At 48.4% G+C, this 23,738-nt stretch overlaps 1 protein-coding gene across 2 annotated transcripts in view; it reads right to left on the bottom strand.

The window, feature by feature from the left end:
• Positions 1-259: 259 nt before the first annotated feature.
• SESN2 (sestrin 2) overlaps positions 260-23,738 on the bottom strand; it is a 28,814-nt gene continuing 5,335 nt past the window's right edge. For both annotated transcript variants that reach the window (XM_088442176.1, XM_088442177.1), the window contains exons 4-10: positions 21,858-22,040; positions 21,385-21,558; positions 21,097-21,238; positions 20,875-20,993; positions 17,277-17,467; positions 9,796-9,940; positions 260-1,338 (exon numbers count right to left, since the gene is read on the bottom strand). In XM_088442176.1, coding sequence (XP_088298302.1) covers positions 1,252-1,338; positions 9,796-9,940; positions 17,277-17,467; positions 20,875-20,993; positions 21,097-21,238; positions 21,385-21,558; positions 21,858-22,040 — 1,041 coding nt within the window. In that variant the 3' untranslated portion in view covers positions 260-1,251. The remainder of the gene's footprint in view (positions 1,339-9,795; positions 9,941-17,276; positions 17,468-20,874; positions 20,994-21,096; positions 21,239-21,384; positions 21,559-21,857; positions 22,041-23,738) is intronic.

The raw sequence follows: 23,738 nt of genomic DNA on the forward strand, positions 1-23,738 counted from the left end.
CCATCATTATCTTCTAAGTAGTTCTATCTGCAGTATCGAATGTAAATGCAGAATATTTACTACATGAGAAGATCTTCCCTAGAAAGACGATGGCGGTCAAACCTTATATTTGGAGAAGAATGTTACTGGATGTAAAAGCCTTTGGATATACATTTTTAGAAAGGTACTATACAATTCCATTAGAGAAGTCATAAGATGACTTTTGAAGACAAATCAGGTTAGACTACTGATTCAATGAAAAATCCAAATTTGTATCAAAATCTTTATTACACATTCAAAATTAAGCTGTAACAAGCTTTCAGAAGTAAAGATATAAAAAGTAGTTGAGGGATTCTATCTACCCCTCTTATTCATCAACATATACAATCAACAGTCCTAGAACCCTGAGGAAAACACAGTATAAAATATCTATGCTCATTAAAGGTGCCTTTGAATCAGAGGTAGAAGAGTCACAATACATAGAGTCTAGCTTAATAACCTTGTAAAACGTTAAATACTGCACTTAGCAGAACGTGGAGGGAAAAGAAAAAATCACTGAAAACCTTACTGACAAATTTTGGTTATAAATCAACAATGTTAAAGTGTGCATGCTTTTCAGACTCTGAAAATATTCACTGATCAGACATGGACACAAGCAGGTAGTGTCAGAAACATATGTCATTACCGCATACTGGCTTTAACTTAACACAACATAGAAGACCCCAATATGCTCCACGTGAAAGCACATTTTCCTTCAATATGTCATCATATTAGTTCTAGCTTACAGTGGATAACCAAGTTGCAGCCAACCCCATCTGACTATAAATTAAACAGCTTATTAGTGCAACATGTTTCTCACACAGACTGTTTAAGAAAATGTTGAGGATGTTTTCCATCCATGCAGACCAATGAGGGCTTATATATAAAAAATAACCACAAAGCATGTGATATGCTCAATTACTTTGCATTGTGCAATATACATCACTATAAAGCTGTGCAGCATGTAAACAAAGTTAGACACTTGTGTATATACAGAAATTATGCAACTGTAAAAGGTACACACAGTATCATCCTGAGCAGCACATTATTTTGAACTGTAAGATCACACTCACAGAACTGTGCAAACATTTTGATCCGAACAGAAGAACTCTCCATATACTTGAAGATAACTTTCAGCACAGGTTGTCCCTTAGGTTGTGCAAATATGCATTATTCATGCAGCAATGACTGGGTTGATATGGCCTTAATTGGCAGGATTCCGGATCTTTTGTCTCACGTCATATACTGGGTGATTGCCCTGAGGCCATATAGCAGAGCAGCTTGCAGTTTGGCTTCCAGCAGCAGCAAGTTCAAGTGGACCTGATGGAAAGATGGGTAAATTCAGGTAGAGGCACCAACTGACAACATAATACACACTAATGAATAAAAGAATATAAAAAAAAAAAAAATTTTTTATATATATATAATACACACACACACAAACATTTACATATGCAGAGAGGTGTGAGAGATACATATATATATATATATATATATATACATACATATAATATGAGATATGGTAAGAACTTACCCTTGTTATCTCTATTTCTACGAAGTCCATAGGGTTCCACAGGATACCTTGGGGTATAGGTGTGACGTCAGTCGCAGGGCACCAAAGAGTTAAGCTTTCAGCCTCCCAGGATGCACTAGGTCCCCCTCCTATACCCCGCCCCCGAGCCAAGGCACCTCAGTTAGTTACCAAGCCATAGGCCGGAGGAGGAGAAGGAAGAGAGAGAACAAAGATCTGGACACATACAAGAATCACATTCTCACCAGAGGGAGACGGAAAACCGGTGACCAGAGCAAAGCCCATCTGCAGCACAGGTGCGACAGGGCGGGAGTCCTGTGGAACCCTATGGACTTCGTAGAAATAGAGATAACAAGGGTAAGTTCTTACCATATCTCATATTTTCTACTTCAGGGTCCATAGGGTATCCACAGGATACCTTGGGGATGTCCCAAAGCAGTATCCTTTAAGGGTGGGGACGCTCCTGTGCAGAAAGGAGAATCCGCCGCCCGAAGGAAGCATCCTGAGAGGCGAAGGTGTCAAACCTGTAATACCTCACGAAGGTATGGACAGAAGACCACGTAGCAGCCTTGCAGATCTGAACTGCCGAGGCACCACGTCGAGCTGCCCACGAAGGACCCACAGACCTAGTGGAATGAGCCTTCAGAGAAGGAGGGACCGGTAGGCCTTCATGAAGATAAGCTTCAGAAATAGCCATACGGATCCAAGCTGCCAAAGTTTGCTTTGAAGCAGGCCAACCCTTTTTTACGGAAGCCAAAGAGGACAAACAAAGCGTCCGACTTCCTAAACGAAGAAGTGCGGTCAACATAAGTCCTTAAGGCCCGCACAACATCCAAAGAGGCCTCACCCACGGAAAGACCCGGTGAGTTAAAGGCCGGAACAACTATTTCCTCGTTAATATGAAAACTGGGAAACAACTTTGGGAAGAAACTCGGGCCGAGTGCGGAGCACTGCCCTGTTCCCATAAAAAACCAAGAAAGGGGGTCTACAAGAAAGAGCCCCTAACTCAGAAACACGTCTGGCCGAAGCAATGGCCAGAAGGAAAACAGTCTTAGCTGTTAGCCATTTAAGATCCACTGAGCCCAGTGGTTCAAACGGCGGTCCTTGGAGAGCCCTCAGGACCACAACCAAATCCCAAGGCGCCACAGGTGGAACAAAGGGCGGCTGAATGCGGAGAACACCCTGCATAAAGGTGCGCACATCCGGGATTGTAGCAATCCTACGGTGAAACCAGACAGATAGGGCCGAAACCTGTACCTTCAAAGAAGCAAGGCGAAGCCCATGATCTAGTCCCGCTTGCAGGAAGGCGAGAATCCGAGACAGACGAAACTCCCGCGGTGCATAACCTCTCGGTCGACACCACTGGAAGAACGTATGCCACACGCGATGGTATATCCTCGCGGAAGACGGTTTCCGAGCTCGTAACATGGTACGCACCACCGAGCTGGAAAACCCCCGGGACCTCAGCATGGCCGTCTCAACAGCCACGCCGTCAAAGACAGCCGAGTCAGGTCCGGGTGAAGGCAAGGACCCTGAGACAGAAGGTCCGGTCGTAGCGGCAACCGCAGAGGAATGTCCACGGACAGACCCTGAAGGTCTGAGAACCAGTGCCGTCTGGGCCACGCGGGAGCTATCAACAGGAGCGTCCCTCCTTCCTGTTTGAATTTCCGGATTACCCGTGGAAGAAGGGAGACCGGAGGGAACAGGTATGCGAACCGGAACGTCCACCGGACGGACAGAGCATCCACCAGAGACGCCCCTTCGTCTCTTGTGCGAGACCCGTACACCGGCAACTTGTTGTTGTGCCGGGACGCCATGAGGTCGATTTCTGGAAGACCCCACCTGTCCACCAGTAGTTGAAAAACGTCCGGGTGCAGGGACCATTCCCCCGGATGAACGTCCTGGCGACTTAGAAAGTCCGCCTCCCAATTGAGCACTCCCGGGATGAAGACCGCTGATATGGCCGGAAGATTGCGCTCCGCCCAAACCAGGATCCGAGAGACCTCTACGAGAGCCGCCCGACTGCGAGTTCCTCCTTGCCTGTTTATGTAGGCCACGGTGGTAGCGTTGTCCGACTGGACCTGCACCGGGCGACCCTGGAGAAACCGCTGTGCCTGCTGGAGAGCATTGAAGACCGCACGGAGTTCCAAGATATTTATTGGAAGCTCCGCTTCTGTCGGCGTCCACCTGCCCTGGAACAAGTGTGGACCCGAAACTGCTCCCCAGCCCCGAAGACTGGCGTCCGTTGTCAACAGGACCCAATTTGGAACCCAGAACGGACGTCCCTTGTTGAGGTGGGTCGTCTGTAACCACCACGTAAGGGACAGGCGAACCTCCTGGGTGAGCACAATCGTCTGGGACTTCAGAGACTGAGTCAGCCCGTTCCACTTGGACAGGATCAGGTGCTGCAGAGGTCTGGAGTGAAACTGGGCGTATTCCACCATGTCGAACACCGACACCATGGAGCCCAGTAACCTCATCGCCGAGTGTAAGGACACCCGGCGGCTGTGCAGACAACTGCGCACCCTTGACTGTAAAGCAGAGATCTTGTCCTCCGTCACGAAGATCCTTTGCTGTCCCGAGTCCAATAAGGCTCCAAGATGCAGAATCCTCCGAGACGGGATTAGAGTGGACTTCTGCCAGTTGATTAGCCAGCCGTGCCGTTGCAGCAGTGCAATGGTCAGGTCCAAGTGGCGTAACAGGAGCTCTGGAGATCCTGCCACCAATAACAGGTCGTCCAAATACGGCAACATGCGGACTCCCTGCAGCCGCAGAGAAGCCGCCATGACCGCCATCACCTTGGTGAAAACACGTGGTGCTGTTGCCAGGCCAAAAGGTAACGCCCGAAACTGGAAGTGGTCGCTGCTGATTGCAAACCTGAGGAACTGTTGATGGCGCCAAAGAATAGGGACATGCAGGTAAGCGTCCTGTATGTCCAATGACACCAAGTAGTCCCCAGGTTCCAGCGCCAGAATGATGGACCGTAGGGTCTCCATCCGAAACTTCGGGACCTGCAAAGACTTGAGTGCTTTGAGGTTGAGAATCGGACGATATGACCCATTGGGTTTCTGTACCAAAAATAGATTTGAATAGAAACCCTGGCCCCTCTGGGAGAATGGAACCGCCACTATAACTCCAGCCTGGAGCATAGTGTGCAATACCTTCCGCAGCTCCGTAGCCTTGTTCCGGTCTGATGGGAGACCCGTGGTGAGGAAGCGAGCCGGGGGTCTGTGCCGGAAGGAGAGGGCGTATCCGTGGGAAACCACCTCCAGAACCCAAGTGTCTGTCGTAGTGGTCGACCAACACTGGGCGAACTGTAGCAGGCGGCCTCCCACCCTGGGATCCCCCAAAGGGAGGCCCGGACCGTCAGGCCGCAGGCTTGTCATCTGGCTTGGGGGCCGGACGTCTGGTACTCCATGCCTGCTTCCGGGGCTTGACCGATTTCTTAGGGCCAGCCTGCCGAGGAAACGACTGTGGTTTGGGCCTGCCCTGGGCCCTAGATGACCGAAAGGACGATGGTCCCGAACCAGAAGGAGCAGCGGCCGACGGGAGACAGGCCGATTTGGCTGCCGCCAGCGTGGCCACAATCTTATCCAGATCCGGACCGAAGAGAACTTCTCCGGTAAACGGCAACGCTTCCAGACCTTTCTTGGAATCTGCGTCCGCCTTCCAGGATCGCAGCCACAAGGTGCGACGAGCAGCTACCGCTGCTGAAGAAATTCTAGACACCAGAGTACTAATGTCTAGAGCCGCCTCGTTGATGTAGGTGGCCGAATCACGGAGATTGCCAATCAACTCCGCCTGATCGGCCGGACAGTCGGATTCAAAAGAAGCCTCTAATGAATCCGCCCAGCGCTCCATCGCTCTGGCAACCCAGCAAATGGCCATAGCCGGCCGTGCTGCCCCCCCTGCAAGGGAATAAGCGGACTTCAGGCAGATTTCTACCTTGCGGTCCGTAGCATCCTTAAGGGAGGACATGGATGGCATCGGCAATGTGGCACTACGGACAAGACGGGTCACGTGAGAATCCACCTGTGGAGGGGATTCCCACTTCGCAAAATAATTATCCGCGAACGGATAAGCCACCGCCAGGCGTCTCTGCGGCTGGTATCTTTTGCCAGGTTGTTTCCACGCCTCCTCTAAATGGTCCACCAACTGACCCGAAAGAGGAAAGACTATGGCATCGCCCTTCACATCTTTGAAAAAGGCATACTTAGATTTAGCCGCTGGGGGAACTTCGTCCTCAATCACCAAGGCTGTGCGGACCGCCCGAATAAGTCCAGGAATATATACTTTGGACTTAGCATCAGCGTCCTTAGTATGGAGAGGTTCCTGATCGTAAGGATCTAGAATCTCCCCATCATCAGACGTCCCTTCGTCATCCTCATAAGGAGCGGACAGAGACGCCACCGGCCTTTTATGAGACCGCATCACAGACTCCCCTTGCAACACATCCGACAAGTGCTGTACAGAACTCGTCAGGGAGTTAACCCACGCTGGCTCCTGAGAACCCGGGAGCGGGGAAATAGGGAGACTGTGGGGTACCACCAATTGTCGTGGGAACCCCTGCATGGGTGACGACACCACAGACTGCTGGGACAAACCCATCGGAGTAAACGCGGGCTGCGGAGCTAACTGGCCCACTAAAGCTGTTAACGCCTGAGCGAAACAAGCCCAGGGCGGCTCCTGTACCGGTGCTGTAACCGTAATAGGCCGCGCCATGGACAAACACTGCCGGCAAAGGCCCTCCGCGCTACCCTCCCCCTCCGCTAACGGTACTTTGCACGTGGTACACTGTAGCCGGAGGGGAAAATCACTTTCAGACATGATGGCACCACGTATGTGACCTCTCTCACCAATTAAGTATTAAATAGGCGAGAGACCACCCTGCAGCACCGCACCGCAAGGGCTTTAGCAGAAAGAACAGGGACAGTAATAAAGCTGACAGTTTAGAGAAGAAAAGTTACAGGCAGCAGCGCTAGCACAGTCACATACAATGCAGAAAAATAACAATTCCTGCACTAACAGCGCTGATCACTCAACTACACAGACACAGGGCCTGGTAGGACACAGCGCTGCATACACAGACCTGACCACAGCGGAGGAGAGGTATGCGGGGGGACCCAGACCACGATGCTTCCTTCCAGCGCTTCCAGCAGCGTTCACCATGCGTTCTGGAGAAGATGGCCGCCGAGGAGCAGAGAGGAGGCTGGCCTGGGGGAGGAGCGCTGCCACAGGACCAGTCGGCAGCATGCAGAGAGGGCTGTGTGCAGCGGGGGAGGCGCCGGCTGTGAGACAGGGAAGGCGCGCTCCCCTGGCATGCATTTAACCCCTGGGACGCCGCAGCGCTACCGCTCTGCTGCGGTCCGCTGTCCCAGGGGGTAGTGGAAGCGCAGGTTGGTCGCCTGGCTCCACGCTGCAGCCAGTCCCCAGGGAGCCCCCTGCCTGGGGACTTAGGACCATGTGATCAGCGGGGACCCACCGCGGGACCCCGCTGCTTACCTCTGTCCCCCTTGAATCCGGCCATGGTCCGGAGCATCTGGGGTCACCGCTAGCTGTGACCCCAGATGCCCACCAGCATCCCCGGATCAGTACCGGCGTTCTGGTACCGGCGGGGTGTAGGGAAGACAGCATGGACGTCAGGACTGACTGTCCATGCTGTTCATCCAGTTGTGCAGCCACAGCTGCATGAAGAATAAGCTTCAGGGGCTCTTCTAGCCCCCACTCCAACAGGTGCACCCGACTCCGGCCGGGCACCAAACTAAACTGAGGTGCCTTGGCTCGGGGGCGGGGTATAGGAGGGGGACCTAGTGCATCCTGGGAGGCTGAAAGCTTAACTCTTTGGTGCCCTGCGACTGACGTCACACCTATACCCCAAGGTATCCTGTGGATACCCTATGGACCCTGAAGTAGAAATACACATACAAACATTTACATATGCAGAGAGGTGTGAGATATATATATATATATATATGTAATAATACATTCCCCATCCTCATTGCATTGATTCGTACATACAGTTTAACTGTCATTGCATACACCTAGTTTTTTGTTCTAAAGGGCTGTTTTACTAGCAATATTGTAAGAACAGTAAAATCACACATTTTCCTTAGTATAAGCTAAGACGGACACTACAAATAGCCAATACCAGATAAAAGCACCAGTATGCTGAAAAAGAAAAATAGAGGGGCTTGAAAGCTACACACGTCAATGTACAACAGACGCTATATCAGGACCAGGGTTGGGAGAAGATTAGAAGTGCATTTTTTTTAAATCCAAAAAAGGATTTCCAATTGCAGAGTGAGAAGAAAATGAACGGGGCATTTAGGGGTGTACCTTGCGTGAACAGCTATTTCCGCTCCACAAAAGGACTTCTAAATTGCCAGAATTTTTATCTAATCCTAATATTTTTAATGGAATCCATCAAACTCCTTTCAGTTGCACTTCTGTGCACTTTGTCCTAAGCACAACAAAGGGTTACTTTCCTGCACAAAAAAAGTCTGCAATGTGCTGCCAGAATACCTACTGCTGCTTAATATCCCAGTGTCTTCCCATGCAAGCAATAGATGCTTGAGAGACCATTAGAGCACCCAGAGTTCACAGTAAGCGGCCTATTCCCTGGCTGAGCTGAGAACTTTAGGCTTGGCCTTTATGACCAGTTACTGGAATTTGTTTTTTTTAGCATTTACAAGTTCCCAGCTGAGTTGTACCTTACTTCACCCCATAGACAAAGGCAGAAATTATGCTGGTGTGCGACTTATATTAACTGTGCAAATTAAAAGAAACGGGTCAATTAACAGTATACTTTTTAACTCATACTTAAGATGTACCATGTAAATAAATAGTATACATTAGTCAGAATGTATCTAGGCCAGAGGTTCCTAAACGTGGTCCTCAAGGAACCCCAACAGTTCAGGTTTTAGAGATATCCATGATTGAACACAGGTGGTTGACAGAGGTACTAATTAAGTAACCTGTGGTCAAGCCTGGCTATTCTTAAAACCTGGACTGTTAGGGTGCCTTAAGGACCGAGTTTGGGAACCTCTGATCTAGGCATTAGATAATGCAGATACATCAGTACAGGTACCATACACCTTACAGGTATAAATGTCACTGGTACAAAGTATTCATTTATGAGCACGATTGAAGGCATTATTGCCGAGAATTAAATATCCAGAATTGCTGCACATTAAATATTAAAGCTGCATACACACACACGATTTAGTAAATGAACGATTTTAGTAAACATTTTCGTTCATTTTTTCAAGAGAAAAATGAATGAAAATAGTTTGCTAAAATCGTTCATTTACTAAATGTAATGAACGATTTTTTGAACTACAATTTTTGCATATTAACTTAATGAAAATCTTTGAGTTGGCCAGTATGACTGAACTACAAACATGAAAGCGCATGAACTATAATCGTTCATCGTTTTCACTCAGAAAGTGAACGTTTTTTTCAACGATTGAACGATAAACGATATCGTTAACGATAATCATTAAAAAAATCGTTGTGCGTATGCACCTTTAGATTTAAATGAGCAATTCAAATGCAAAAACGCTCCTAAACAAAAGGCTTGAAAGTTTGACAGCTGTCAGTCACCACATTTGAAAATCTGAAATAGGTCTTTACTTAGTACTTTGCACGATTTTACATCTCTCTCGTAATCACTGGACTATTACGATCATAAATATAACCCTTGAGATGAGATGACTGACAAGCTCCCGAAAATATAGTGACAATACTAAATCAGACATCCTCAATCCGCCAACATGTGTCTATATCTTTCCTTATTTGTGCTCTGCTTCAGTTCTACCAACAAGGAGGCTATCTAGGACTGGAACACTGAGCACACAAGCTAGAAAAGTCTGATTTTGTTTTTTAGAAAATAATTCATTCAATTATGACACTGCACAATTTTGACTGAGCCATGCAATCTAATTGCTGAGGGACGGTCTCAATCCTTACTGACCTCCATCCGATAGAAAAGGGGACAGTGCGCAATTCAAGCTAGTGCACATTAGGAAAGAGTATGCATAGAAGGAAGTGGAGGAAAAGACTGAAAGGAATGCATTGATCCTTCACAGATTTTTAATACTGATTGCCTTGTGTCACAATGACAGTACATACCAGTTATTTATGGCTACATTGCCAACCTTTTCACTTAAATAAGTACAATTGAATAATATTGATACAAAGAAAAACATCTTCATTTCACAGTATGTTATGATGATCTTCTGATATACCTTCTCTGAGTGCTTGAATTGCCTCCAGAAGTCGTTATATAACTGGCGTGTTATTCTTTCTGGATGACAGGTCACAGTTTTCATATAAACCTTCAAGCTTCTCTCCAACAGTGGATTCACCTCACCGTAGTCATAATCATCATACCTAATAGAAGAATACAGGGAAAGGTTGAGTTACAGCAACCATACACTAATATTCCAACTCACTTATTCTCCCTCCTTTTAAAGCAGGTATACCAGGTTTTTTATATAAATATAAAGCCAAGACCTGCACAACTCAACATATACTGAGATAACAAGAGATATGGTAAGAACTTACCTTTGTTATCTCTGTTTCTACGAAGTCCATAGGGTCCACAGGGTTGACCTTGGGGGTTATAGCTGGAACAGGATCCATGGGCACCACACAGTTAAGCTTTTAGCTCCCAGGATGCACTTGGGTCCTCCTCTATACCCCGCCCCCGAGCCACAGGCACCTCAGTTGGTAAGCAGCCTAGGCCGGAGGAGAATATGGAACAGAGAGAAGGAAGACTGGAACACACAAGAAACCATACTCACAGCAATAGGAGACGGAAAACCGGTGACCAGCCACACAGCCCATTTGAAGCCAGGTGCGTCAGGGCGGGCGCCCTGTGGACCCTATGGACTTCGTAGAAACAGAGATAACAAAGGTAAGTTCTTACCATATCTCTTGTTTTCTACTTCAGGGTCCATAGGGGGTCCACAGGGTTGACCTTGGGGATGTCCCAAAGCAGTTCAACTAAGGGCGGGGACGCTCCTGTGCTGAAAGGAGCACCCGGCGCCCAAAGGAAGCATCCTGAGAGGCGAAGGTGTCAAACGCATAGAACCTCAAAAACGTTTGAATAGAAGACCAAGTGGCCGCCTTACACAGCTGAACAGCAGAAGCGCCACGTCTAGCAGCCCAAGAGGGACCCACAGAACGAGTGGAATGAGCCTTAACAGAAGCTGGCACAGGTAAACCCTCTTGTGCATAAGCCTCACAAATAACGGAACGAAGCCAACGGGCTAACGTTTGTTTGTTGGCAGGCCAACCCCTCTTGTGAAAACCAAAGAGGATAAACAAGGAATCAGACTTCCTAACCGAAGCCGTCCGGTCTACATAAATTCTAAGCGCCCGGACCACATCTAAGGAAGTCTCACCAGCTGAAAGATCAGGGGACTGAAAAGCTGGCACAACAAGTTCCTGATTAATGTGGAACTTCGAGACCACTTTGGGCAAAAACTCAGGACGAGTGCGGAGCACCGCTCTGTCCTGGTGAAAAATCAGGAAAGGAGGGCGACAGGAAAGCGCCCCCAATTCAGACACCCTCCTGGCCGAAGCAATTGCCAGGAGAAAAACCGTCTTAAATGTCAGCCACTTGAGCTCCACCGCCTCAAGAGGCTCAAACGGAGGACCCTGCAGGACCTGTAGCACCACCGCCAAGTCCCAAGGAGCCAGGGGAGGCACAAAGGGAGGCTGGATCCTGAGAACACCCTGGAAAAAGGTGTGAACGTCTGGTAGTATTGCAATCCGCCGTTGAAACCACACGGACAAGGCGGACACATGAACCTTCAGAGATGCAAGGCGTAAGCCGAGATCCAATCCTGACTGAAGAAATTCCAAGATCCTAGAAACTCGGAACACCTGAGGATCATAATGTCTGGACTCACACCACTGAAAGTAAGTGTGCCACACTCTGTGATAAATCCGTGCTGAAGCAGGCTTGCGTGCCCGGAGCATGGTACCAATAACCGAACTGGAGAAGCCCCGAGACCTCAAGACGGCTGTCTCAAGAGCCACGCCGTCAAAGACAGCCGACCCAGATCCGGGTAAAGGCAGGGCCCCTGAGACAACAGGTCCCGACGCTGAGGAAGAAGGTACGGAGCGTCGATGGAGAGGCTCCTGAGATCGGAGTACCAAGGACGTCTGGGCCACGCCGGAGCTACCAGCACGAGCATGCCGCCGTCCTGCTTGAATTTCCGCAGAACCCGAGGAAGCAGGGATAGCGGAGGAAACAGATACACCAGGTGAAACGTCCATTTCACCGACAGCGCGTCCACCAGACTTGCGCCTGCGTCTCTTGTCCTTGACCCGTAAACGGGCAACTTGTGATTGTGACGGGAGGCCATCAAGTCCAGCTCCGGCAGTCCCCACCTGTCCACGAGTAGCTGAAACACCTCTGGGTGAAGCGACCATTCCCCGGGATGCACGTCGTGACGGCTGAGGAAGTCCGCCTCCCAATTGAGGACTCCGGGGATGAAGACCGCCGAGATCGCCGGAATGTGACCCTCCGCCCAAGTCAGGATACGAGACACCTCCGACATCGCTGCCTGACTGCGAGTTCCGCCTTGGTGGTTGATATACGCCACCGTGGTGGCGTTGTCGGACTGCACCTGTACCGCCCTTCCGTGAAGAGCGGGGCCGGACGACTGCAGGGCCCTGTATACTGCCCGCAGTTCCAGGATGTTGATGGGGAGAAGTGCTTCTTCCACTGACCAACGACCCTGAAGCGACAAAGAGCCGGTCACTGCCCCCCAACCCCGGAGACTGGCATCCGTCGTGAGCAGGACCCAGTCCGGGATCCAAAATGGGCGCCCCTCGACCAGATGAGCTGCCTGAAGCCACCAAGCCAAAGATTGCCGAACGTCCGGAGACAACACCAGCACCTGAGAGCGGATCCGGTGAGGTAACCCGTTCCATTCTGATAAAATCAGCCCCTGCAGGGGCCGGGAATGGAACTGGGCAAATTCCACCATGTCGAATGTCGACACCATGGACCCCAGAACTCTCATAGCCGAATGGACCGACAGGTGGCAACGGCTCAGGCAACTTTGTATCCGCAGCTGTAGGGAGGCGACCTTCTCCGGAGTCAGGAAGATCCTTTGCTGACGCGAATCCAGCAGGGCTCCCAAATGAACCATCCGCTGAGATGGAATCAGGGAGGACTTTTTCCAATTTATCAACCACCCGTGTGCTTGCAGGCAAGCGATCGTCAGGTGGAGATGTTGAAGCAGTACCTCCGGGGAGCTCGCCAGCAACAGGAGGTCGTCCAGATACGGCAGCAGCCGTACATTCTGGTTCCGAAGATGTGCGGCCATGACCGCCATAATCTTCGTGAACACCCTCGGTGCCGTGGAGAGACCAAAGGGTAGCGCCCGGAACTGATAGTGGTGTTGAAGGATAGCGAACCTCAGATACCGCTGGTGTGAAGATGCTATCGGAACATGGAGGTAGGCGTCCTGGATGTCCAGGGACACCATGTAATCCCCCGGTTCCATCGCCAGAATGATGGAACGTAACGTTTCCATCCTGAACTTGGGAACTCTGAGGAATTTGTTCAGAGACTTCAAGTTGAGGATAGGGCGATGAGAACCATTGGGTTTCTGCACCAGAAACAGAGACGAATAATACCCCGTCCCTCGTTGTGATAGAGGAACGGGAACAATGACCCCTGCTTTCAGCAAGGACTCTATAGCCTCCTGAACCTGTAACGCCTTGGTCTTGTTCTGAGAAGGACTTGTGCAGAAAAACTGGTGGGGTGGTCTGTGCCGAAAAGACAGGGCGTACCCCTGGGAGACCACTTCTCGAACCCAGGCATCCGTGGTGGTATTGTGCCAGCACTGGGCAAATAGAAGAAGTCGGCCTCCCACTCTGAGGTCCCCCAGAGGGAGGCCCGTCCCATCAGGCCGCAGGTTTATCTTCCTGCTTGGAAGAAGGGCGCCGAGCACTCCAGGCTTGCTTCTTGGGTTTAGAGGCCGTCTTACTCGCAGACTGTCTCGGGAAGGACTGACCTTTCGCCTTACCCTGAACCCGAAAGGAACGAAAAGCCGAACTCCGAACCTTAGCAGGCAGTGCCGCCGAAGGGAGGAAGGCCGACTTGGATTTAGCCAGGGTGTCCACTATTTTGTCCAAGTCCGGACCAAATAGTAATTCCCCATTGAAAGGTAAGGCCTCCAGACCTTTCTTTGAATCAGAGTCCGCTCTCCAGGACCGCAACCATAAGGATCGGCGGGCAGACACCGCTGCAGCCGATACCCGCGAGGTCAGCAGACTAGCATCTAAAGAAGCTTCTCCAATGTAAGAAGCGGCGTCCCTCATTTGTCCCAACAACGCCCGCTGGACATCCGGAGCGTCGTCCGGGAAGGTATCTTCCAATGCATTGGCCCACCCCTCAATGGCCTTGGCCACCCAGGAAATGGCCATGGACGGTCGGGCCACCGCCCCGGAGAGGGAGTAAATAGACTTTAAGCAAGTCTCAACTTTCCTGTCCGTGGGATCCTTCAGTGAGGATATCGACGGTAATGGTAAGGTGGCGCCCCGAGTTAAACGGGTGACATGGGAATCCACCACCGGTGGAGTTTCCCATTTTTTACAATGTGCCTCAGGGAAGGGGTAATTAGAAGCCAACCGCTTCTGAGGAAGGAATCTCTTACTGGGCGCCTGCCAAGCTACCGCCATATGATCCGTCAACTGATCCGACAGGGGAAACACCGCAGAAGCCACCTTAGTTTTTTTGAAACTAGGAAACTTCGACCTAGGAACCGGTGCCTCATCCTCTATAAGAAGAATAGCTCGCACCGCCCTAACTAGTGCTCGCACATTAATGGACGACTTGGTATCCATTTCCTGGACCGAGGCGTCCGAGTCAGTGTCATCAGGGACCTCCCCATCATCTGAGGAACCCTCTGAGTCCGATACCTGAGCAGCCCGTGTCATGAGTGAGCGTTTAGAAATCCTAGAAGGCATGTCAGTCTGCAACATTGACTGAAAAGCCGAGGAAGCGGCCGCCAAATTTTGCACGGAGTTGGAGAGCACATCCACCCATGGTGGAGGCGTCGCCATAGGGGCCTGAAAAGGTACCACAGGCTGCTGCGGCACAGGGGAAGCCTGTATATACATAGGCAACCCCGCATAGGGACCAACTGATTGAGACCCAGGAGGACTCCGCAATAACTGCGGGACACCCAGGGAATGGTCGGCTGGGGCACCGCCCTAGTAGGGAGAGCAGTCGGGACCGACAGACGGTCCGCAATAGACACCAGCACTTGAGAAAACATCGCCCACGGTGGTTCCTGCGCCAGAGAAGGTCTGGATGGGCCAGGAGCCACCTGGCATCGACTACACAGGCCATCCTGTGACAAATCCTCCCTATCTACTCCTGCAGAACAGCGTCCGCAGGAGGCCAACACCGGAGCCACTGTGCGCTCAACCTCCTCGTCTGACATGACAGAATATATTATATAACTGGCACCAGGGTAGAAGTGAAACGCACTCACCGGTGTGCTGAACAACAGCCCACAATATGGCACTGAGTAGCACACAACTGTATGTGACGGACCTCACAAATACGTGATCTATATAAGTGAGGTCAGTAGAAACGCCCCTCCCCCACACACCTGCAGGGCTTGTAGGAGAAGTAAAGGGATAGGTATAAGCTGACAGTAAGCGGAAAATAAGCACAGACAGGCAGCACTAGCAAAAAGTCACATACCATGCAGGAAGATATACTCACTGCACCTTTACACTACAATCAACCTGCCCAGATTCAGTGTCTGGGAGGGCTATAGTGCTGTGTACGCTGTCCTTAATCAGGGGAGAGGTACACAGGGGGACCGGTCCGCGTGCTCCCTGAGATCTGCGCTGCCACTGTGGGAAAATGGCCGCTGGAGACCTCAGAGGAGGAGTGGCCGAGGAATCTGCAGCTCAGCGACGCCAGACTCCGTGCTGAAAGGCGCGCTGAGCTGAGGGGAGGAGCCGCTGACAGGGAAGGCTTCCTCCCCTGGCTGGCCATTAACCCCAGGGATGCTGGCTTCCCGCTTGCCGGTTATCCCTGGTGGTCTAGTGGTCCCACGGGTTATGGGGGGGCCCGCCGCCACTGCCAGCAGCCTCCGGTCTGTCCCCAGGACCGGAGGCTAAAGGACTGCATTTAAGGCATTCCGCGCGCCGCCGCTAGCCAGCGACGCGCGGCTTACCTGAATCCCCGGCGACTCCGGCAGCAGTCCTGGGAGGTAGACAGAGTCCGGCTAGTACGGACTCTGTCCTCCCGCCGCGATCCCCAGATCAGTACTGGCGTCGCGGCGCCAGTCGGGGATCAGAGCGGCAGCGTGGGCGTCTGTACAGACAGCCCTTCGCTGCCGTCTGTAGTAAAAATAAATTAAAAATAAAATTTAACTTAAAATAAAAAGCTTCTGGGGGCTGCTCCTGCAGCCCCCCTGCGCGGTGACCGACTCCGGCCGGGCACCAGCTTACACTGAGGTGCCTGTGGCTCGGGGGCGGGGTATAGAGGAGGACCCAAGTGCATCCTGGGAGCTAAAAGCTTAACTGTGTGGTGCCCATGGATCCTGTTCCAGCTATAACCCCCAAGGTCAACCCTGTGGACCCCCTATGGACCCTGAAGTAGAAATATACATTTTGCATTGACAAATTCTTGAAATAGTTTAGTGAACTATTTTATGACAAATAGCAAGACAGTAACAATATTAAGATCACAATATAACAATGTTTGAGGCACTAACGCAGGGGTGGGGGAACCTTTTTTATGCCGAGGGCAATTTTGATATATATATATATAACATTATTTGCGGGCCTGGTGCAGGCTACGACCCCTCCGTGTGAGGTCACACGGGGACAGGGCAACAAGGGCAGCAATGCCTGGAGCATCCTGAGGATGCTCCGGGGAGCTGTAAGGTCCGCAGTGTGACAGTCTGAAGCGTCCTAAGGATAGGAGTCTAGTATCTCCTGCATTGAATGTGGATGCAATTTGAGCCAGTGGTGCTCGTCTGTTACCATGGACAATTCTGGCCAGACGGTGCTGGTCATGATCATTAAGTACCCGTGGTTGGCAGTAAAGCCTTCCATGAGGAATTCCTGGTACGCACATGATACCGTAGGTCGAGGTTTGCTGAATGCGTGCACAGCTTTGGAAATGGAACGTTCCATCCGTCGGGCACCCACTATCATGCCCCGTTAGAACGCAGATAATTGACTGTGCCTTGCCATAAGCAGCCTATTCACGAGATGTCAGATTGCAACAGATGCAGGTCTGAGCATTTCCAAGATGTCACAGTACGGTGACGCCATCTACCATTACATACTGCTATCCCATGACTTGGCACCTCAGTGTAATAATCATGAGCAAACAGAAGCCATTTGGATTTATCAAACAAGAAAAACAATACAAAAACAGTATTCTTTAGTTTAGAGGCAGTCTCAATTTGCATCAACTAAAATGGATTAAATTTCCAGAAGAAGGCTCTCCTAGGAAAATGCAAATTAAGGGTCAACAGCAAAAGGGAGTGGTCCAATCCCCCACCCCCTTCACCAGGCAAATATTCTACAGAGCCAATTGCAGGAAGAAAGGAATGCTACAACAGAACCCAATCGGAGAACAAACGGTGGGAAGAGAAAAGAAAAAAAAAAACATGAGTAACAATTAACCCCAGGATTATTACGAAGCCATGCACTTATTCAGCTTCCTTACCGGATTCCATAAATACATTGTATATAGTTCCAGATGGCTCTCCTCAGTTTGAAAGTGTCTATGCTCTGATGTGAGGCAATGGTGTGATATGTCAAGTTGTAAGCAACTTGGAACTTGTCATCCAGGAGCTGACCAACTTCTGGGTACAACCTTTGTAGTAGTGAGTAACCATGATCTTCCCATGTATAGTCCTAAAAACAGAAATGGAGTGAGATATAGATGAACACCAAAGTAATAAGCCTAAAGATGGGCATCCACTATACAATTTTCTGTCAGATATCTGTCCAATCTGGCTGGTTGGAATGAAAATCTGGTAATGTATGGACAGTCGATCATATGGTTTTAAACACTGATAAAAGGACAAAAAAAAATTGTTCAAATTGGTCAAATGTGTGTTTTAACCAATTTGTCTGAACAACCATTTTTGGCTATATTCCAGTGTTTGTGAGCAAATGGATGACGGTCATTTGCTCCCATACATTACCAGGTTTTCAGTCCAACCAGCCAGATTGGACAGATATGACAGAAAATTGTATAGTGGATGCCCTGCTTTACAGAGATATAAGACAGGAGTAGGTAAAATGTGGCACTCCAGCAGCTATGGAACCACACATCTAAACATGCCCTAACAGCAAAACTGACAAGGCATGCTGGGATGTGCAGTACCACTGGATGCTTACCCCTGTACTAAGACATACGTTTGAAACAAAACAGGTTTATTCAGATAATTCCAATATAGGGCCATATTTAATTAGCCACGATAAGCCGTTTTCGGCAAAAAGTTTCCGCCAATGACGTCATTTCGCTATACGAGAACTTATCCCCGTATTCAATTCCAAAGACTTTTCGCCGGTGCAAAAAAAGTCTACGCCTTGTAACCAGCGGAAAAGATTCGCCTCTGAATGCAGGCAAAAAAAGTGCAGAATTGGGGGTTTGGGGTGCAAAGTTGCAGGAACACCCCTGCAGCCATAGGACAGTCCCCCAAAGGTAAACTGTCAAAAAAAAAGTAAAAAAATAAAAACTTCAAATCACCCCAAAAAAGTACTTTTGTTTTGTAGGCGAGAAAGTTAAAGTTGGGGGACAAACTTAAAAACTAGCAAAATAGACTCCAAAGTATGCCCCAGGAGTTTTTTTGATTGCATGTGTTTGCTGAAGGTGCGTTTTTTAAAACCTCACTTTAGTGATGTTTACCCATGCTTGCACCCATTTTCATGTACCCCAAATTTGCTGGGACTACTTATTTTTGCAAAAAAAACCTGCTAAATGCTATTCTTCACCACTTGTGCAAAGATGCTAAATAGCAGCTATTGAGAGCATTTAAGCACAACAAATACATTCAGCAGGGCTAATGCGGGAGTATCCATAGTGATCCCCAATGTCAGTGCATCTTTGGGGGTTGGGGGTTGGGGGGGGGGGGGGGTCAGGCTGATTTCCCCAAATCTAACAGCCCTTTTCACCTGTTTGAGTTTCGCCGGGACACGTTTTCGCATACTTTGGAATTGAATAGGGCGTAAAGTGTTTTCTCCAAAAACACGCAATGTAGGCGAAAAGTCCGGCAGGCGAAAAGGACGAGACTTATTGCGGCTAATTGAATACGGCCCAAAATTGGTTTATGTTGGTTTTAAACTGTATACCAGCTCATACATGTCACAACTGAAAATAAGCGACGTAGTGTGGTTAAATAAGCAGAATGTCCTTGTTTTACAGTTCACATTAACAACCTTAATTGGATTACAATTTCCCTTTAGCAAACAAGAGACTTTGAAAGAGAGGTTATGCAGCACAAAGTGGGCTATAATATATGTAAACTTTCAAATATCTCTAAAAATAATTAGTGAAATGGGACTAATAGGATGAAAAGGTTCAAGTTTGTTTTTATTTTTCAATTCGTAATCATTTACTAAAATGGTTTAATAAAAATGAGAAGGAAAAATATTCCATTGCATAAACAGGTAAAACAAAATCAATTATGGTTAGCAATTGGTTACAAAAAAAAATAAGATTTATAAGTATTAATAAGACATAGCACCAATTTCTTGCATCCATATAATAAATAGCCTCTTAGGGGCAGATGTACTATAGCAACACTTATTGTGCCACTACAGCAATAACGCTGAAATGTATCATCTCAGCCAACAAAATGGTGGAGAGAAGACATTCTGTGCAAGACCCACAGCGCATAAGCCGAGTGCCGTGTCTTACCCTGCTGGCTCTGTGCAAGACCCACAGCGCATAAGCCGAGTGCTGTGTCTTACCCTGCTGGCTCTGTGCAAGACCCACAGCGCATAAGCCGAGTGCTGTGTCTTACCCTGCTGGCTCTGTGCAAGACCCACAGCGCATAAGCCGAGTGCTGTGTATTACCCAGCTGGCTCTGTGCAAGACCCACAGCGCATAAGCCGAGTGCTGTGTCTTACCCTGCTGGCTCTGTGCAAGACCCACAGCGCATAAGCAGAGTGCTGTGTATTACCCAGCTGGCTCTGTGCAAGACCCACAGCGCATAAGCCGAGTGCTGTGTCTTACCCTGCTGGCTCTGTGCAAGACCCACAGCGCATAAGCAGAGTGCTGTGTCTTACCCTGCTGGCTCTGTGCAAGACCCACAGCGCATAAGCCGAGTGCTGTGTCTTACCCTGCTGGCTCTGTGCAAGACCCACAGCGCATAAGCCGAGTGCTGTGTCTTACCCTGCTGGCTCTGTGCAAGACCCACAGCGCATAAGCCGAGTGCTGTGTATTACCCTGCTGGCTCTGTGCAAGACCCACAGCGCATAAGCCGAGTGCTGTGTCTTACCCTGCTGGCTCTGTGCAAGACCCACAGCGCATAAGCCGAGTGCTGTGTCTTACCCAGCTGGCTCTGTGCAAGACCCACAGCGCATAAGCCGAGTGCTGTGTCTTACCCTGCTGGCTCTGTGCAAGACCCACAGCGCATAAGCAGAGTGCTGTGTATTACCCTGCTGGCTCTGTGCAAGACCCACAGCGCATAAGCCGAGTGCTGTGTCTTACCCTGCTGGCTCTGTGCAAGACCCACAGCGCATAAGCCGAGTGCTGTGTCTTACCCTGCTGGCTCTGTGCAAGACCCATAGCGCATAAGCCGAGTGCTGTGTATTACCCTGCTGGCTCTGTGCAAGACCCACAGCGCATAAGCAGAGTGCTGTGTCTTACCCTGCTGGCTCTGTGCAAGACCCACAGCGCATAAGCCGAGTGTTGTGTCTTACCCTGCTGGCCGGCCACACTGTCCATGTGCAAGATCTTGTGCGCAGCATGAGTCCCCGGGAATGCGCCCGGTTGCTGTAGGTTTGTACACCAGCAGGTAATCATGCCGATACTTGGAAAATAAAAATAAGCCAAAAAAGTGCGCTTATGGTTTTCTAATAGCTGAATACAGCAAAATTGTTAGATGTTTTCAAATAACTTATAGAAAAGTGTTTTTTCTATGTTACCTGCTTTTATACATACTGCGGTTCAATGTAAAATGTCAAACAGTTATATTGCATTTGGCACTTACCAATCTCTTCTTACATCTCCCCATTAGTTCCATTTAGGTGCAGTTACTATATGATCTGGTATTCTCCAAATAAGTCCACAGAGTACAAAGACTACTTACATGAGCACGGAACGTGGGGGGAGCCTGCTCCCCCCTTCGAGTGAAGTCAATGTAGCCAAAATCAGGGTCCTCCAGAAAGCAGAGAATGCCAGGAAAGTGAACAGACTGATCCATATCATCTATGAAGCAAATGGTATACTGGACTTAATATGCTTTGCACAAGTGTGACTTGTACAGAAACATAAATCCATGCAGTTTAATAAGCAAACAAGCCTTGCATACCATTAGAAGTCACAAGTATACTCTCTCTCTTCTCCCGTTCAAATCTAGTCTCCATTTCCTCCTGACTCATCTCCTGCCCTTCCTCATCCAGTTTCTTCATTTGGGCCAAGACACGCTCTGCCTCTTGTGGAGTGCTGGCCCCCTGAGTACAAAAATAAGGCATGCACTTTTTTTTTCCCATAGTCAACAGGCAATGGCAAAACACTTTCAGAGCAATTTACACAGAAAGATATTAAAGTAAAGGAGATATTTTATAAAAACATGTGACCACAAATTCTGTATACCCACCTCATTAATGGAGACATCAGGAGACGGAGGACGCTCCATGCCCTGTCCCTCTGGGAGGTAGATGCCACAGCCAAGAATAAATGAGGAAAGTGCATGGAAGTGGGTAAGCAAGACAAGGGCTTGAATGAGCTCAGCAAGAGACCAGAAATGCCCACCACGTGATCTCAGGAGAGACTGGAGAGAAAACAAAATGTGACAACCATCACACCCTCAAGCATCTAAAGGTGCCAACCCTACCCAATAAAATAGAGATCTATTAACATATTACATTGGTCGTCCATCACTTTGTGATCTTCTGATAGCTCTAGGAAAATATCAAAGCAAGTCTAACATGGTTTGGTGACAAATATACAGTGATTTGCCTGCATCAAGGCATTTAAGAACGCAGTCAGGATAGACTATTGAATGATGTAAAGGACTAGTAAGCTTAAGTCTGTTCTAGCTAGCTTGTCTAATCCTGCATGGTCACTCACCTCAATGTGTTCTTTAGTTATAAGCCATGGTCTATGAGCAAGGATCTTATTCAAATCATTCAGCCTGCGCAGTTTAAGAGGGGCATAACAAAGGCCTTCCAACCAACGAGGATCCCCACCAACTTGAAGGAAGCAAGAGGAATGGAGTGAGACTAGATACACACAATGGTGGCGAGCAGAAGCCTGAAAGGAACACCACAACAAAAAAACATGAGGGTGGAAAAATATTGTATCATTGTATAATCACTTAAACCAGTATCACCACTTCTGGCAAGTATTAATAAAAACTTGAACACTGGTTTTGTTTTCCTTTAACATTTCATTGAGTTTTTTTTAATGAGTCGTTTCCCCTCAGAAGTTCCTGAGGATCAATTACTTATAATCTGTGACTGCTATCAACAGCTTCCCATGCTAGACAATTGAAGCCTCATACGTGACATTTAGGGTTTGATTTATCAAGCAGTGATAACGGTGGAGAAGTTGCCCATAACAACCAGCTTTGAGGAAGCACTTATCAAGTACTTTCTATAAAATGATAGGTAGATGCTGATATAATGTAAGGTCTCAGTAGATGTTAAAGTGAGGGAAACCAACTAATGTGTTACATAGTGAGTCAATCACAAAGTCAGGGGTATGCTGGCAAGGGTCCCATGTCCGTGAAGCTCCCAGATGCCTCCATTTTACCCCGGCTGCCAGGTTACTATCCAAGAAATATATAAATATATATATATATGTATATTTACTAAAAAGATCACTAACCAAAACGCACTGCTATACCAACAGCATACCACTAACATATTCACCGTTGTTCTTTGTAAAGTTCTCCCACTATATACTCTCCTAAATGGTCTACTTCTACAGAAAATTCCAACAACGTATAGATCCCTACATGTAAAAGCTACCTACAAATATCCATGTTTAAGCAGACTACAAGCATTACCATTATTTACTATATACAGAAAGGTCTTTCACTGCAGTAACCTGTTCATGTGAAAGTGACCATTAATCTATGTAAAAGACCAGCTTTGTTGAGACAGTATGTAAGACTGGTTACTCAAAAGTGGCTAAAACCTGCACATAACTTACATTTTTAAAGTGCAAAAATTAAACCCATATTAAAATCTATATCCATAGACTGGTCACTATGGCAGCCCATTATGTACATACATACCCACAGGGGGTTATAACACAGGCAGTTACACCAGCACTTTGTAGTAGGTTTCATGTTAAGGGCCTATTCATTTCAATAGGGACGTAGAAATGCCACAGACATATGTAGCTGTACAGAACTTGTTTTTGATGTGTTATTTACAATTCAGGATTTTTAATGTATTGGAATAGGGTCTTCTGTACCCAATTACCATATGCTTGGATCCCCATGGTTGGCAAAGTTAGTACTCCCAAAGTCTGAATATTTTTCATCAATACCACGGTTTTCCTGTACTCCAGCACATGGCTGGTAGTCTGTGGTAGACAGGGCTTCACTTCACTAAGGCGGGTAATACACTAGACTATATATGCTTCATGAGCGAAATCACCTAGCGTTTCCCCGGCAGTGATGTGCTCAAAGTCATTGACGACATTGAGCACCCACACTGAACGATATATAGTCAGGTTCTGCAAGTACAAGCGATGAAAGATGCAGAAAACGAGCAGCGGGAGCGCACGTCACTGGTCGTTAATGGCATATCCACTTGGCGATGTCGCAGATGATTAATGTTAACGATATAGTTATTCAAATCGTCCAATTTATCATCTAGTGGATACGCTGCTTTAATGTGTATACACAACTACCTCTACCTAAGCTAACTTGCAAGAACAGACACGGGAGATTGCATACAGTGAAAGGAATGTGGTACTGTGTAGTAAACAATTATTAAC

The sequence above is a fragment of the Taudactylus pleione genome, unplaced genomic scaffold, assembly GCF_031769625.1.
Source record: "Taudactylus pleione unplaced genomic scaffold, aTauple2 ptg000305l, whole genome shotgun sequence".
NCBI classification, from domain to species: Eukaryota; Metazoa; Chordata; class Amphibia; order Anura; family Myobatrachidae; genus Taudactylus; species Taudactylus pleione.